This window comes from Elephantulus edwardii, unplaced genomic scaffold (genome assembly GCF_000299155.1).
Source record: "Elephantulus edwardii isolate Elephantulus edwardi_28Jun2011 unplaced genomic scaffold, EleEdw1.0 scaffold00135, whole genome shotgun sequence".
NCBI lineage: Eukaryota > Metazoa > Chordata > Mammalia > Macroscelidea > Macroscelididae > Elephantulus > Elephantulus edwardii.
In genome coordinates this window covers 1,953,054-1,967,077 of record NW_006399885.1, presented here as the reverse complement: position 1 = coordinate 1,967,077, position 14,024 = coordinate 1,953,054, and the positions used below count along the sequence as shown (strand labels likewise).

The following is a 14,024-nucleotide window of genomic DNA, read 5'->3' as shown; positions in this document are numbered from 1 at the left end:
ATGGAGCTTTCTGTGGTATATCTGTAAGAAGGACATCTCTGAGTTTCTCCTGCAGTGCTGGTCTTGTTTTTACAAACTCTCTTAGGTTTTGCTTTGAAATGCGTTTGCTGTTGAACTCCATGTGACTTGCTTTTGAATCTGTGGACATTTTAAATGAGCATCTCTTAAGTTTTGTGTGACCTGACTTCCTCTTTCTGATTCCCAAAGATTGACAGGTGATTACTGTGAACTGTGGGAGACTTTTTCCTCATCAGTAGAGTATATGTCTACTCTTCTTTGTTGTTTATTGCTTTTGCCCAGCAACTTTGTTTATTTTGGGGAAATATTTTCCACAGTAGACTAGATGAGACTGATATGTGTGGTGGTAGCTATTATGAAATACTGGGGGGAAATGGTGGGATAAATTTGTAAAAAAATTTTTTTAATACACATTTTGACACCTGTCTTATAATTATTGTTTTGCTTTCTGTTGCCATCACATTGCAATCTGGTTATCAAAGTAAATATCCCTGCAGCATGACACACAACTATAATCAAACTGTTATCTTACATTCCTATAGCATTCTTCTTTTTCAGCACTTAATGCCTTTTATTCCTTAGCTTCATGCATGAATTATGTAGCATGTGTGAAGCGGCTTAAACTGTTTCCATTACATTCTTTCTGGACGGCTCCTGTTATATTTAGGATATACTTATACTTTAGTCAAAGTAAGAATGTTATTGTTGTTGACCTTGACACCAGCTAACTGGGCAGACATTATATAGCCATGTTTGAATCCTCGCAAAATGTGATGCTAAAGCCAACAGAGTCCTGGCGGGAGACACTTCTGGACAGCAGAGTTATGGAGCTTTTCTTCACAGTAAGTCTCATCTTCACCTCTGCTTGTTAGCACTGGGCAACGGTGCCCATGGGAAGAGGAACTACATTTAGATTTTTCTTAAGCAAAATGGCAAAGTCCCACTCTCTTTCCTGAAATCTTCTCATTTGATCAGTGGATCTGCATAAACAGAAATTACATAGAAATGTTCTTGCTGGCTTATAAAAAATATTTTCTTATTTTGAAGGACTTGGTATCATGGAACAGAAGTTCTGAAATTTTTTGGCCTCAGTACCCCTTTACACTTTAAAAATTATTGAGCCACCCCAGAGTTTTATTAATGTGAGTTACAGCTCTTAATGTTTAACACACCAAAAATGAAAGTGGAGAACTTTAGAAACTAGTTTTTTAATTATGCAAAAATAATAACAAACCATTAAACATTTAAATTAACAAATACATTTTTGGAGAATGAAAATTTGAGTGACAGAAGTGGAATAATTTTAAACATTGCAGATCTCTTTAATGTGCTTAGTAGAAGAAAACCAGATTTTCACGTATGATTCTATGTTTATTCTCACAGTATGAAATGTCAGGTAGCCTCTGGGAAACTGGATGTTGTGACTGTGGAAACAGGCAAGGTCATTTTTATGTCAGAGAACTCAGAAGGCGTCTTAGGAACCTCTGCAGATTCCAGGATCATAGTTGGAGATGTGCTGTTCCAGAGTAGTTCACTTTTTTACATGCTAGCTATTCTTCCTAGTCATAGGTTAAGCTGGCATTGTTAAACTAGTAATTTGTTTCAACGATAACTTGACCCTGCTTATTATGTGGTAAGTGGCTAAATGAGCAGGATATTCCAATATTTCCCCTGAGTTTTCTCAGTATAGCAATATAGTCAAAAGCTAGGGGAGAGGAAACCTATATATGTATATGTATGTGTATGTGTATATGTATATATAAAGAGGAAACAGAGGGTGTATGTTTTAGAGCCAAGAGGCGGCGTTTGTGTGTGCAAGTTATTTAGAAACAATGACTGTGACAAAAGTTCAATTAAAGATAATTTGGAAAGAGAAAAGCTTAATCTCAACTATTTATCGTAGTTCATACTTTCTTATACTTTCCTACTAGGTTTACAGTTACTTTTAAAATTGAGCCATTTGAAACATTTCAGGGAGATGGCATGTATTTTGAAATACCCAAGCCAGGGACTCTCATTAGGAAAGGCCATTTCCCATAGAAGAGTTCAGGCCAAGAGCCTTAATTACCTTTTGTTTTCTTTTGTAACTCACAGGAAGATGGGACTTAAAAATACTGTCAAGTTCAAAGGGATAATTGTGGCTGATTTTTCAAATTCTCTTGCCTCCCCCATCTGACAGGAATTGTTTTGATATCGCTCCAAGTTCAATCCTTTGTTTTATTCATTTGAGTGAAACTCGATCCTGCTCCAGCAGTTTTTGAAAAGGTGAAAAACTTTCTGGCAGAGCTGGAAACAACTACACCAAATCTGAACAGCTGTCCAGACGGGCCTGACAGCTGCGCCTGTCAGCTGGGAGCTGCCACGTTCAAATAGCTGTTCAGTCGGAAAGTTAACCCTTTTTTACAGTCTATTTTATCATATTTGGAGCTAGTTACTTTGACTTAAGCAGTTTATGAACAATTTTGTGTTTTTTGTTAAAAATGGCAATGGCTAACCCTTCTATATTTAGTTTGAACTGTGTGAGTTTATCCCCTAACTTAAAGTAGCTTTCCACCAAGCATCAGAGTTTCCTTAGATTTGAGTAATTACACATACATTCCCAGGTGAAGTGGTGGTAGTTTTTGGTGCTGTCGAGTCTGCACATACATTCTGACTCCTGCTGACCCCAGGTGACACCAGCGCTGTGCCATAAGCCTTCCTGGGCAGTAATTTTTTTTTTTAGTGCACATTGCCTGCCTGTTCTTTTCTTTTTCAGAGTACTGGAGGCTCAGGCTGCCCACCACTATACCCCCAGGCCTCCTTTGCCTTATGTTGATCATGTCTGAATATAGAAATACTTTGCTTTGTTCTATAAACTTGGTAATTTGTCATTCCTCTGTAAACCTCAAAGAAAGCTGTTTTCCTTTAGTGTCTCTCCTACCTTTTCAACAGATTCTTTCTAATTTGTACAGTCTCTTCCTTTTCTCACTGTGCAGATCTTGATGTTTCTGTTTTGCTTCTCAGCTCTGCTGACTTTACACTGCGCATGTGCTTGCTCTTCCACATGTAGGACTTCAGGCTCTTCTCTACCAGGCAGTGCTCGATTGGTGTCCAGCAGGGGCTTTCCCAGACTTGCAGAACTGGGCCACCTAGGTGTTAATTGGTTATTTTCATTTGGATGGTCACTGACACCTCAAGTCACATGTCCCAGTGAAATTCTTTGTCTTACTAATTGTCTTCTCCTTTACTCCTCCTTTTGACAACTAGGCTCACCTTGTTGTGTGTTCTCCTTGACTATTCAGCTCCCTGCTTCCTTTCTGTATTCAGATGTATTCAGAATTTGGTTTTAGATTTTTATAATGGCACCTCCCTTGAAATATTTTTCCAGATATGGTAAAACTTGTTTTTGCTGCTAACATTGGGAAAAGAATATGGCATGGCTATAAAATTTTACTGTTCATTGTGAATTTTACAGAACATTATCGAAGCCTGAACAATGCAGGCAGTCATGAGGGCAGTGCTTTATGTTTTTGTCTAGCAAACTTTAGTTTTTCACAGGGTATTTTCCCCTTTGATTCTTTTTCTTTGACTTAGTCCAGTAACAAATATTTGGCTGCTTGGATCAAGCAGCTTTGAGATTTCTGCTGTGCTACATAACATTGTATTCATTGCTCAAGTATATCCTTCTATATAATGTTTAAATGTTGATTAGACTTCAAGGCTTGATGAGAAGTTCTATTTTTCAGATAGCACAGGAATTTATGAAGTAGGCTGTATTTTATGTGAATTTGTATATTGTATCTTAACTTACACCAAACTTCTGTTAAGATTTGCTAGGAAGTCGATGGCAGTTGATGGTATTGCTCATACCAGGAGCTGACACACTCTAAAGGACCACTTATTAAATAAACAGATTGGGCTTTGAAGGTCCTTGGCCTCTGACACTGCTCTGCCACCCAAAGGAGCCATAACACCCTTCTGATGTCCCACTAAAATTGTACTGCTGGGCATTACTGGAATTTTGTATAAATTTCAGGTGTCACAAAGTAATCTTTTTTTTGTTAATAGCAGATATGCTTTATTTAAAATATGCGTTTGGGTGAAAGCAGGCTGAGGGTCCGTTAGTGTCAACACTTCAAAATAATCTCTTTATTTTACTCTATCATTAAAAAAAGGATACACTGGACATGGTTTACCATGGTTTACAGGGAGGATGGCATATTATGTCAGTAGGTCTGTTAACCTTGGAATTTTTGGAAACTCATCAGCTTGTTAACATTTTAAAACTAGAATCTGAAAAAGTTGGAGTGGGGAGTGCTGAAACGAAAGCTAATAGAATCAGTCAGTGAGCCTGGATTTGTTGAATTGTCTGTTCACTGTGTCTCTAGCACATTACCAGTCAGTATTTAAGAGAAATGCTCTGACCTCAAGTAATTTGTAAATTATTTTCAGAGGCAAAGTAAACATGATCTGAAACAAATAGAGAACAAAGTTCAAAATTATGTTCCATTCACAAAGTAGAGAGGTTTGTGCAGGGAAGAACTAGGTGAACTGTGGCAGCCACAGAGCTTATGGTAGAAATGGTCACAGTAAGTTTTGTGGTTCGTTAAGAGCAGATATCATGTAATTCTTAACAAAGTGTGTTTTCTGACATCCTTATAACATAAGCATATTAATAATGTAAAATTATCAATATTTTGGGGAACATTTTCTTCATTTGTAATCTGTACCAGGTATTTTGCATTTGCATTGTCTCATCGGAATCAAATTCTGAAAAGCTTTGAAATAGATTTGAATATAATCTAAAGTTTTAATTTTGACAAGTTACTAGTAAAATAGCAATAATACAGTATAGGATAATATTTAAAGAATGAAATTGTGGACCATCTCGAAATTTAGCAGGACGTTTACCTGTTGGTTGAGTGAATGAGTGCTTAGGGATTGAACAGTATATTGATTTTTTTCCAAGTCTGCAGCTCTCTCCTTCCAGTCAGGCAGCGTCTATACACTCTTGATTGAACTCCTCTGCTAACTTTAGCAAGAAGCTGTAGCTCGGCATAGTTAGCATAATCCAGATGACTGTTGTCGTTGCTGTTTTTAGAAGTAGCAGTATGTCTGACTGGCTGGCATCTGTTTCTCTCTTTGTCATAACATGCTGGAGATAGTTCAATTTTCAAAATGTAGGTATCCCTCAGTTAAAATTCAACTGCTATGTTTGAAATCACGGCCAGTAATATAAAGTAGACAGGGGTCCAATTTTCAAATTTTGTGTAATTCAGTTTCAGTGTAATTTTATCTTGTTTTTGAGAAATAAACAGCTACAGGGAATTTTTCTCTTACCTCATTCGTCATCATAGGCACATGACCCTGACAAAAGAAGAACTTATTTTTATGGATTAGTGATTCTTTCTAACAGGTACATCGTAAAATCAGAGAAGACTCAGATATGGCACAAGATTCTCTGCAGTGCCTAGCCCAGTTAGCCTCTCTTCATGGACCCATCTTCCCCGATGAAGGATCCCAGGTTGATTACCTAGCTCACTTCATTGAGGGATTACTGAATACCATCAATGGGTAGGTATACTTGCCCTTTATAAGGGACAGACGAACTTTCATTTTTCCTCTTAATGGGGAAGAGGAAGTAGTGATTTTACCCATTTTTAGAATTTGAATGTAATCATGTTAGTAATTGGAAGTGAATAAAAGAAGCATACCTTAGAAATGAGTAGATAAATATTTGCATGTTTGGAAACAAGTTATCGTGGTTTTTCTTCTACCATTTAATATTATTCATTACTTGATTCCTAGAATTGAAATAGAAGATTCTGAAGCTGTGGGAATTTCCAGCATTATCAGCAACTTGATAACTGTGTTCCCTCGAAATGCTTTAACTGCCATTCCAAGTGAACTTTTCTCCTCTTTCGTCAACTGCCTCACACACCTCACTTGTTCTTTTGGGCGAAGTGCTGCATTGGAAGAAGTGGTAAGTGACTTTTCTAAATCAATGGTTTCATTTTTCAATAAAAGAAAATTTGCTGTGGTTTGTGAGAGCACTTCTCATGACAAACAGTGGTTTAGGTGAGTATTGTAAAAATTGCATCTTTATTTATGTGTACAAATTATGTGCAGTATTTATTTGGAAGCATAACCTGTAAAATGTTGTGCATTTAAATAACTTTAGTGGGTGGACTGCGTTGGTCTTCAAATTTCAATTGGAAAGAGAATGAAATTCTTACATTAAAAATAATAATCAAACTCATTTTAACAATCAAAATATTAAGTGACTTGAAAAGTTAGATGAGGGTGCTGCTATGGCTAATTGTATATTATCTTTGAGAACTTTTTTCATTTGTTCTGTTTACCTATAAATTATGTAGCTATAAATTGCTTCAAATAATTTTATCTGTGCTTACTTTGATTAAGCGCTGCACTTTCACTTTTGGGGTGGAGTGGGGGTGGTATAATTTTTAATAATATATCATGGTAGAATTTAACTTACAATATAAATTAAGACAAATAATACTAAAGATGTTCTTTCAGACAAATTTTCAGGTGTATATTTTCTAAATTTTTCATTTTAAGTTTACAAAACTTGTACTAGACCTCCATTTCAGCAAGCCTGTATATGTAAGTTTTTGTGAATAACCACATTAACTGCAGAAGATAATTGCCTTTTCTCTTAGTGAAGCAGTTAAATATTGGGATAGCTTTTAATAAATAAAAAATGGACCTTAAACAAAGATTGTAAGATTTAAGACTTTAGCTACCTACTAGATTTTTTTTTCCTACTAGAATTTATATGTATGTGTTGTTTTGGTAAAGATCTGGCATAGCTAGCCCTAAAATTTGGCAAATTGTACCTGAGGTTTTCTTTTTCACTTCAGAGATTTTCTCAGAAATTAGTGTATTTATGTCATTGGCACTTCAGGGTTTTGTAAAGGAAAGGGAGGTAATTATGTGATGAAGAATACAGATAGTGGAGGAAGAAAAATTTAAAAGCTTCTTATGTATGGCTTGAATTTCTTAGGGAGAATTTCCATTCTGAAATTAGGAACACAGAGAAATATTTAAGTCTTTAAGCTTTTATACAGCCCCTTTGTGTTTGCCACAGACCTGAACTGTTCTGTTTCATGTAATGTGATTTCATTAACATTGTTTCATCTTGTAAACCTGGTAGATTAAGCAGCGTGCTGAAGCACAGCTGTCATGTAGTTTTCTCTTGTAGGTAAAGAATTACAAGAATAGCTGGAGTATACATGAATTTGTTGGTTTGCAAATGCTAAATTCAGACTTACTTCTTTTGACAAAAAGATGAACAAACTTGGCAGATTTACATTTTCTGGAAGGTGTGACAGAGTATTAAAAATAAAAATGGAAGTAAATTTTTAGATATTATGTTTATTTTTATCTTTTGATCTGTCTATAATACTGACTTTTAAGATGTTTTAAAAAATCATCTGGTGACCTTCTTCCTGGAAGGGACAGAGGGGGAAAGATTTTTATTTGCCTTAATTCCAGATGTATAGGAAGGAGAATACTTGGTGAGATTTAGGGCTAAGGGAGTGACGCCTGAAGTGTCTGAGGACTGAATGAAGACTCTTAAAGGACACCCCAAGCAAGTAGTTGGACAGTGTACATCTCACTGTAAATCCATGAGGTTATCTAGCCAAACTAGATGCAGAATACACATCATCTTTTGTTTCCTTGGAATCCCACTAACTGTATTAATAGTATAGAATGTAAATTTGCTGTCCTGGTGTGAAAAGTGCATACGGAAATGACCTATTAAGTAAAATTTGATAGTGAGGCGTATTTAAAAAACAAAAATGCAGCGAGCTTTGGTGGCCTAGTGGCAAGAAGCTGCACTGCACTCTGAGAGGAGAGCGGTTCAAATCCACCAGATGCTCTGCTGGAGAAGGAGGAACAATCTCCTTCTGTACCAGTCAAATCTGATTTGACGGTATACACACACACACACACACACACACACACACACACACACTAAATAAATAAACAAACAAACAAACCCAAAAAATGCATTAGGATTGAGAGTGGTGTGGGAAGCTTCAGCCATTTAGGGAGAAACCTTGCAGTGGCAAGCTCTGGGATTTGTTGCCATTGTGTTATACACAAGTTCACAATGAGTTGAAGCCAGCTCTAGGGTACCTGACAACAGATGGTAAAATAGGCTACTTCCAGCAAAGTGTTTGACCTTTTTTGAGCATAGTTTTGGTAAAGCCAAGATACCATTCTTTTTTTGCTGTTAATTTGAAAATGAGCATACATCCTACATTTGAAGAGCACTGTTTCTCCATATTTTGTGCAAATCTGTAATCTTAATAATACTAATTTTCTTTTTAATTTAAATTCTATGACATTTTGTGGTTTTTTTTAAAATATTGAGTTTCTTTTCCTACTAGGAAAGCAGATTTAGCACAATTCACTGTGATTTTTTTTTTTAGGACTATATATGTAGATTATCTTCTTTTTTTTTTTAGAATACTCTTATTTCTGCACTTGATCTTAGCCAAAAGGCCAAGAAGCGATAGAATACTCATATTTCTGAATGTGATTATGTTTCAAAACCAAGAGTTTTTCAGTTTGCAACCTAGAAATTAATTGCTGCTCTTCACAGTTATCTTCTTCACAAAGTAATTGTTTATATCTATTTATCAGTTATGTTGTAAAACACTTAGAATACTGGAAGGTGCACTTGACTTGGTTGTGTGAAATTTGAGGAGATGACTTCAACTGTATACTCTAATTTGTTGCTTGCTTACAAAATTAAGCTTATTTCTAAACTAGGATAATCAAGCCGAGGAGCTACATGTCTTGAGTTATATAAATGGAGCAGAATTCATGAAATTTAAGCATGGACATGCATTTGTGTGTTTAGTGCTTGGAGATTGTGCACTGTGAGTATGTGAGTGTGTGTAAGGAGAGATGTACTTTCTAACAGAAGAATCTTAAATGTACTTTTAATACAATGGTAGCTAATTGCAGTGCTACAGGAATAAGGCAGTTGAGGGGGGAAGGGATAATGTAAGAAAGTATGTTATAACTTCACCCCCTATAGGGGGTGAAACAGTAAGATAACTTTGCAGGTTGTTGAATGATTGAGTACAGTTAAATGTCAGAATTCATAATGCAGAATCTAGTTTCCCTGGCTTGTTGATGAGTTAGTTTTTTGAAAAACAGATTAATCAAGAGAAACATATTCCTGCAAATTTTATTTTATTTTATTTTATTTTTAACACCTAAAGTTTATTAGATGACAGCACACAGAGGAAACGCAATTAGTTGAGGAGCCTACTATCCGTTCCCAAAGGGATGATCGTAAGAACTGAGACCCAAGAGGCGAAACCCGGCCGAGGCCTGGTCTGCCGCCGTGTCGCTCGCGGTTAAAAGGGCTGCCTGCAGCGGGCTGGCGCCCCAATTATGCGCGAACTCATGCTCTTGCGCAGCAGCGTAACCCCTGGCACCATGGGTAGGCACGCCGGGGGCTCAAAGGCAGCGCAGCAAATTTTATTTTAAAATATCCATGATAAGAGGGAAACCATCTCTAAAATGGTGACTCTAGTGACATGTAGATACGTTTTTCTGTCTAGCACCTCAATTCATAGAATGGAATTATTTGAGAATCGTGCCCATCACCATTGTTGTGGTTGTGTGCCATGCCATTGAGTTGGAACTGACTCATAGCTGACCCTCCAACGGGTTTTCAGAGGCAGTAAATAGCACAGAAGGAGATTGTCCATCCTTCTTCCACAGAGCAGCAGGTGGATTCAAACCGTGTGCCTTTGGCATTGCAGCTACTTATTTCTAGACCACCAGAGCTCTCTCAGCAGATTACTAGGAAAGAATAAACTGTGTTGCTGTAATGAATGAGAGAACTGTCTGGGTTGTCCATACACATAATTTTTATTTACTTCCTGTATTAAAAGATCAAACAAAAAATTTAAATGAGATGCAAGAGGATTTCTAAATCATGCACATATAAAACATAACCCATTCCATCTAGTAAATTCTAACTTGTAAGAAATACTTTTTATAAATAATAACAAGAGCTTGAACTCTACTAGATATTTTGAGGGAAACTAGTTACTATTACAGGGAGCTCTGACTTCTTAATGCTAATGAGTTGCACTGCCAACTCAAAGGCACATAGTTTAAATCCAGCATTTGCTCCAAAAGAGAAAGATAGACAGTCTCCTCCTGTGCAATTTATTACCCCTGAAAACCCACTAGAAATTCAGCTATAAGTTGGTTCTGGCTCAACAGTATATACCAATAAGTCATTGCTGCCCTGGAGGAGATTGCCCATCTTTCCACTCTGGAGTGGATTCAATCCATCGGCTTTCAGGTTGGCAGCACAACTCCTTATTCACTAAGCCATCAGTGCTTCCCACACCTTAATTATAGAATCATACTAAAAGAATTTCTTTTTTAAAAAAATAAATTTGGTGTTTTATTTTGATTAATCATTGATTTTAACATTAATTGTTTTATCACTTGTATATGTATGTTAGATGCTTTCAGGCTTCATGAAGAGCCTGCCTAAATCTGCACAGCCCTCACAGTCTCTGCTCAGCTTGTATGGTGTTCCAGTCCTGGTATAGTACCAGCATTTTACAGAATGCATGCAGCTGAGGTAAATTGTGGTAGATTTAGAATAATACTCCAATAAGAAACAGTTGAGAACTGCTCAACCTCATTGCCATAGTCAGTAGAACTTACTCTAAGCTGACCATCCACTGGGTTTTTGGAGACTGTAAATCACACAGGAGGAGATTGCCGTTTTTTTCCCTGAGGAACCGTTGATGGATTCATAGCTCCCTGTGGGCTATGCCACCAGTGCTCCCAGAAAAAATAGAATTTCTTTAAAGAGCTGAGGAGCAGTGATGTCACTTAAAGACTTAAGATTCTCCTGGCCCAAGCCATAGTATTTTAAGTTTCTTCATATCCATGTGAAAAATTGAGCCAGTGGATTAGGAAGAATAATTTATACCTTCAAATTGAGATGTTTATGAAGAGTATTGAATACTCCATGGGCTGCCAGAAGAGCAAATCTGCTGAAAAGGTGTATCCAGAGGGCTTCTTTGAAAGCAAGGATGGTGAAGTGTTTCATACACTTGGGCCACCTCATCAGGATAGCACCAGGGCCTGGAGAAGGACGACATGCTTGAAAAAGTAGAGAGGAAACAGAGAGGAAGACTCTCAACAAAATGGATTGACACAGTGACTGCAGCCGTGGGCTTAAGCACAACAGTGATTTTGAGGGTGACTGCAGTGTCAGCCTAAAGTTGGCTTTATTAGTCATTACCTTAACCTCCTCTGGTCTCCACCTACCTTAACTGCCAACACATGGTCTTGCTAATCATCAACAGCTATAGGACTAGGATAAGATAGTGCTTCTCACTCAGGCACCAATACTTAGGGAGACTGGAACGATACCCTGGTGGCGAGACCTTGATGATGATGTTGGAGAGACTGGCATTGCTGAGAAGAAACTGTGGTAAGGCGTATCCAGAAGAGCCCTAAGATGACAGTTAAAGTTTTACTATTCTTGCTGAATGCTTGAAGGAAAAGCTGAGTTATAACTGCTCTGAGGTAAACCTTGCTGGATGGTTGAGGAAACCAGAGGCTTCTATGAATTTGTGTTGCTCAACTGAAACCAGGGCTTTTAGTAATTAAGGAATTGCGTTTTGCTCTTACTCTTGTTTGAGACTGCTAGACTAAACCTGGACATGTAAGATATTCTTTGCCTTGCCCATTCTCTGAATTAATTTTCTAAGAAACCCCATTCTTAGTACTACAACTGTAAGTAAAGTCTGAGTCAACAACAGGTCAACAAACCTCTTCTTTTTGAGTGGCTCAAGAGGTACCATGGCTCTGGGTTCTGTCTGCTTTCTGCTCTGGGGTGCAATTCTCATTCCCTTTGCCTGTTTCAGAAAGACACTCACAGACCTATGCTCCCACATCACATTTTGTACTCTTTAGACAGTGATGCAGGATTGGGCACAGTTTTGTTTTTCACACATAGAATTGTTATGAGTTGGGGCGAGCTCAGAACCTAACAATTACAACAGCATTGTTACATATAATATTTTGTGCATTATTTATAATGTTAAACTTAGAAATACAGCCAGATCTAGTGGACTTGGGGTTCAGAAATGTACTCTAGTGTGAGATTTGGATACTAAAGGGTACCCCCTCTCCCCTGTAGACTAGGCTAGTCCCTAACATGCTAAACCGTGAGTATTGGTGAATTAGTTCAAGTCCGTCAGTATATATAATGCACTGAGCATGGTGTTTAACACATACACATTCTTTTACATTGAGAGTTTGCAAATGCATATATTTTTCTAAAAGGAAAAAAATGGTTAATATAGGAATATAAACATTTTTAAATGCTTTCTGAAAATTTCAGTTTATGCTCATGAGTGCTTTTGTGAGTTATTTAAAATCCTCTCTCCTGGATTCTTTAAATAGCAGTAGTTCTGTCTAAGTCACTTTTTCCTAAATTTCAGAAGCTTAATAATATCACTGTGTAGGTTCTCTAGAATGAAATCTGTCCTTTAAATACTACCTAGGAAAAAAGAAGGTCATTTATTTTTCATTCAACATTTAAAGACTTCTACATTCTTAGCCTTTTAAAATGGAGAAGTCATGAAATTGTATTTGCTTATTCACTCCTATGCACGTTCAAGTTAAGGGCAGTCCTTCTATATTGCTTTCTCCCACCCTCTGTTCCCGGCTGAAGTAAGTGGGGTCAAGTAGCCGCCTAAACTCTAAGCCCCTATCAAAGCTGTTCTGGCAGCAGGCCTGACAATGCCCCGGGCATGAGCACATCCCGTCTGCTTGGGCTCCTTAGTCATCTCTGGGCACGTGCTGCCGGCTCGCCTCCTGGGTCGGGGCCAGCGACACCATGGAGCAGGGCCAAGGTATGCTGAAAAAGCTCAAGGTTAGGTTTCAGTGCCCTGTGATTAGGCTGAAAGATAAGTTGCCAATTGTCATCATCTAAACTTCTCACACATTGCCTGATGAGTTCCTGTTTAAAAGCAGTTCCTTATTTTAAAGCTCTATCAAAGAGAGGCTTTACAGTCTTTCTTTAATATTTTGTCTAAAATTAGGGTCTGTAGGAGTGGTTATTGGATACTCATTATGTATTGTGTATATTTTTCTGTTTGATAACATTTTAGATATGTACTAAGAAAGAAACGAAGATAGTACTTAGTAAAGGTCTTTCTCCTTTTTGAGATAGTAGCTCAAGAGATGCTCTTATGGCTAGACAAGTTCCTATTCAGACAGGTTAACAGTCTGTTTATTTTGGCAAGATAAACTGTTAAGACTTAACAAATGATGTCTGCAAAGCACATGCTTAGTTAAGTTTATGAACAGGCCACAGATGTTTCAGTGGAAAGAGCCACTCCTTGTGACTCCCTGTCTTGTCCCTCAGCTCTCAGTGCATTTTTGGAGAGGGAATAAAATAATTTCCTCCCTCCGCTGACAATACATCGACCACTCTGGCCATTTTAGCACTGTGTTTGATTGTCTCCTAGACCCTCTCCTAGTCCTCAAAACCACTTGGGATGGTAGTATTTCACCATTTTTGACAGTGTGCTCGATTCTAACACTGTAGCTGCTGCCCTGGTTCAGTCCCCTGCGCCAGGGATCAGTGAAATTCTGAATTGTGTTTTGTCCTTGCTTTTAAAAAAAGCACTTCTATGTGCTCACATAAAATATGCCTTTGTAGGAATATCATATGTAGGAATGATTTACTATGCCGGGGATGCAAATGTGAGAAAAAATGGGGTTGGTTTCATAATTTAAAAAGTCATTTCTAGATCTATCCTGAAATACAATGTGGTGAGAGACAGGATAATATCCATATGCATACAAGGAAGTCCAGTGAATACCACTATCATTCAAATATATGCACCAACAACTAGAGCCAAAGAGGAGGAAATAGAAGATTTCTACCAACTTTTGCAGTCAGAAATTGATCAAACATGCAGTCAAGATGC

The 14,024-nt window shown here is 37.5% G+C and overlaps 1 protein-coding gene across 1 annotated transcript in view; it reads left to right on the top strand.

Moving 5' to 3' along the window:
- Positions 1-14,024, top strand: part of XPO4 (exportin 4) — a 151,298-nt gene that overhangs the window by 98,846 nt on the left and 38,428 nt on the right. The window contains exons 7-9 of the mRNA XM_006894100.1: positions 748-860; positions 5,414-5,571; positions 5,806-5,980. Of these exons, the coding sequence (XP_006894162.1) occupies positions 748-860; positions 5,414-5,571; positions 5,806-5,980 (446 nt within the window). The remainder of the gene's footprint in view (positions 1-747; positions 861-5,413; positions 5,572-5,805; positions 5,981-14,024) is intronic.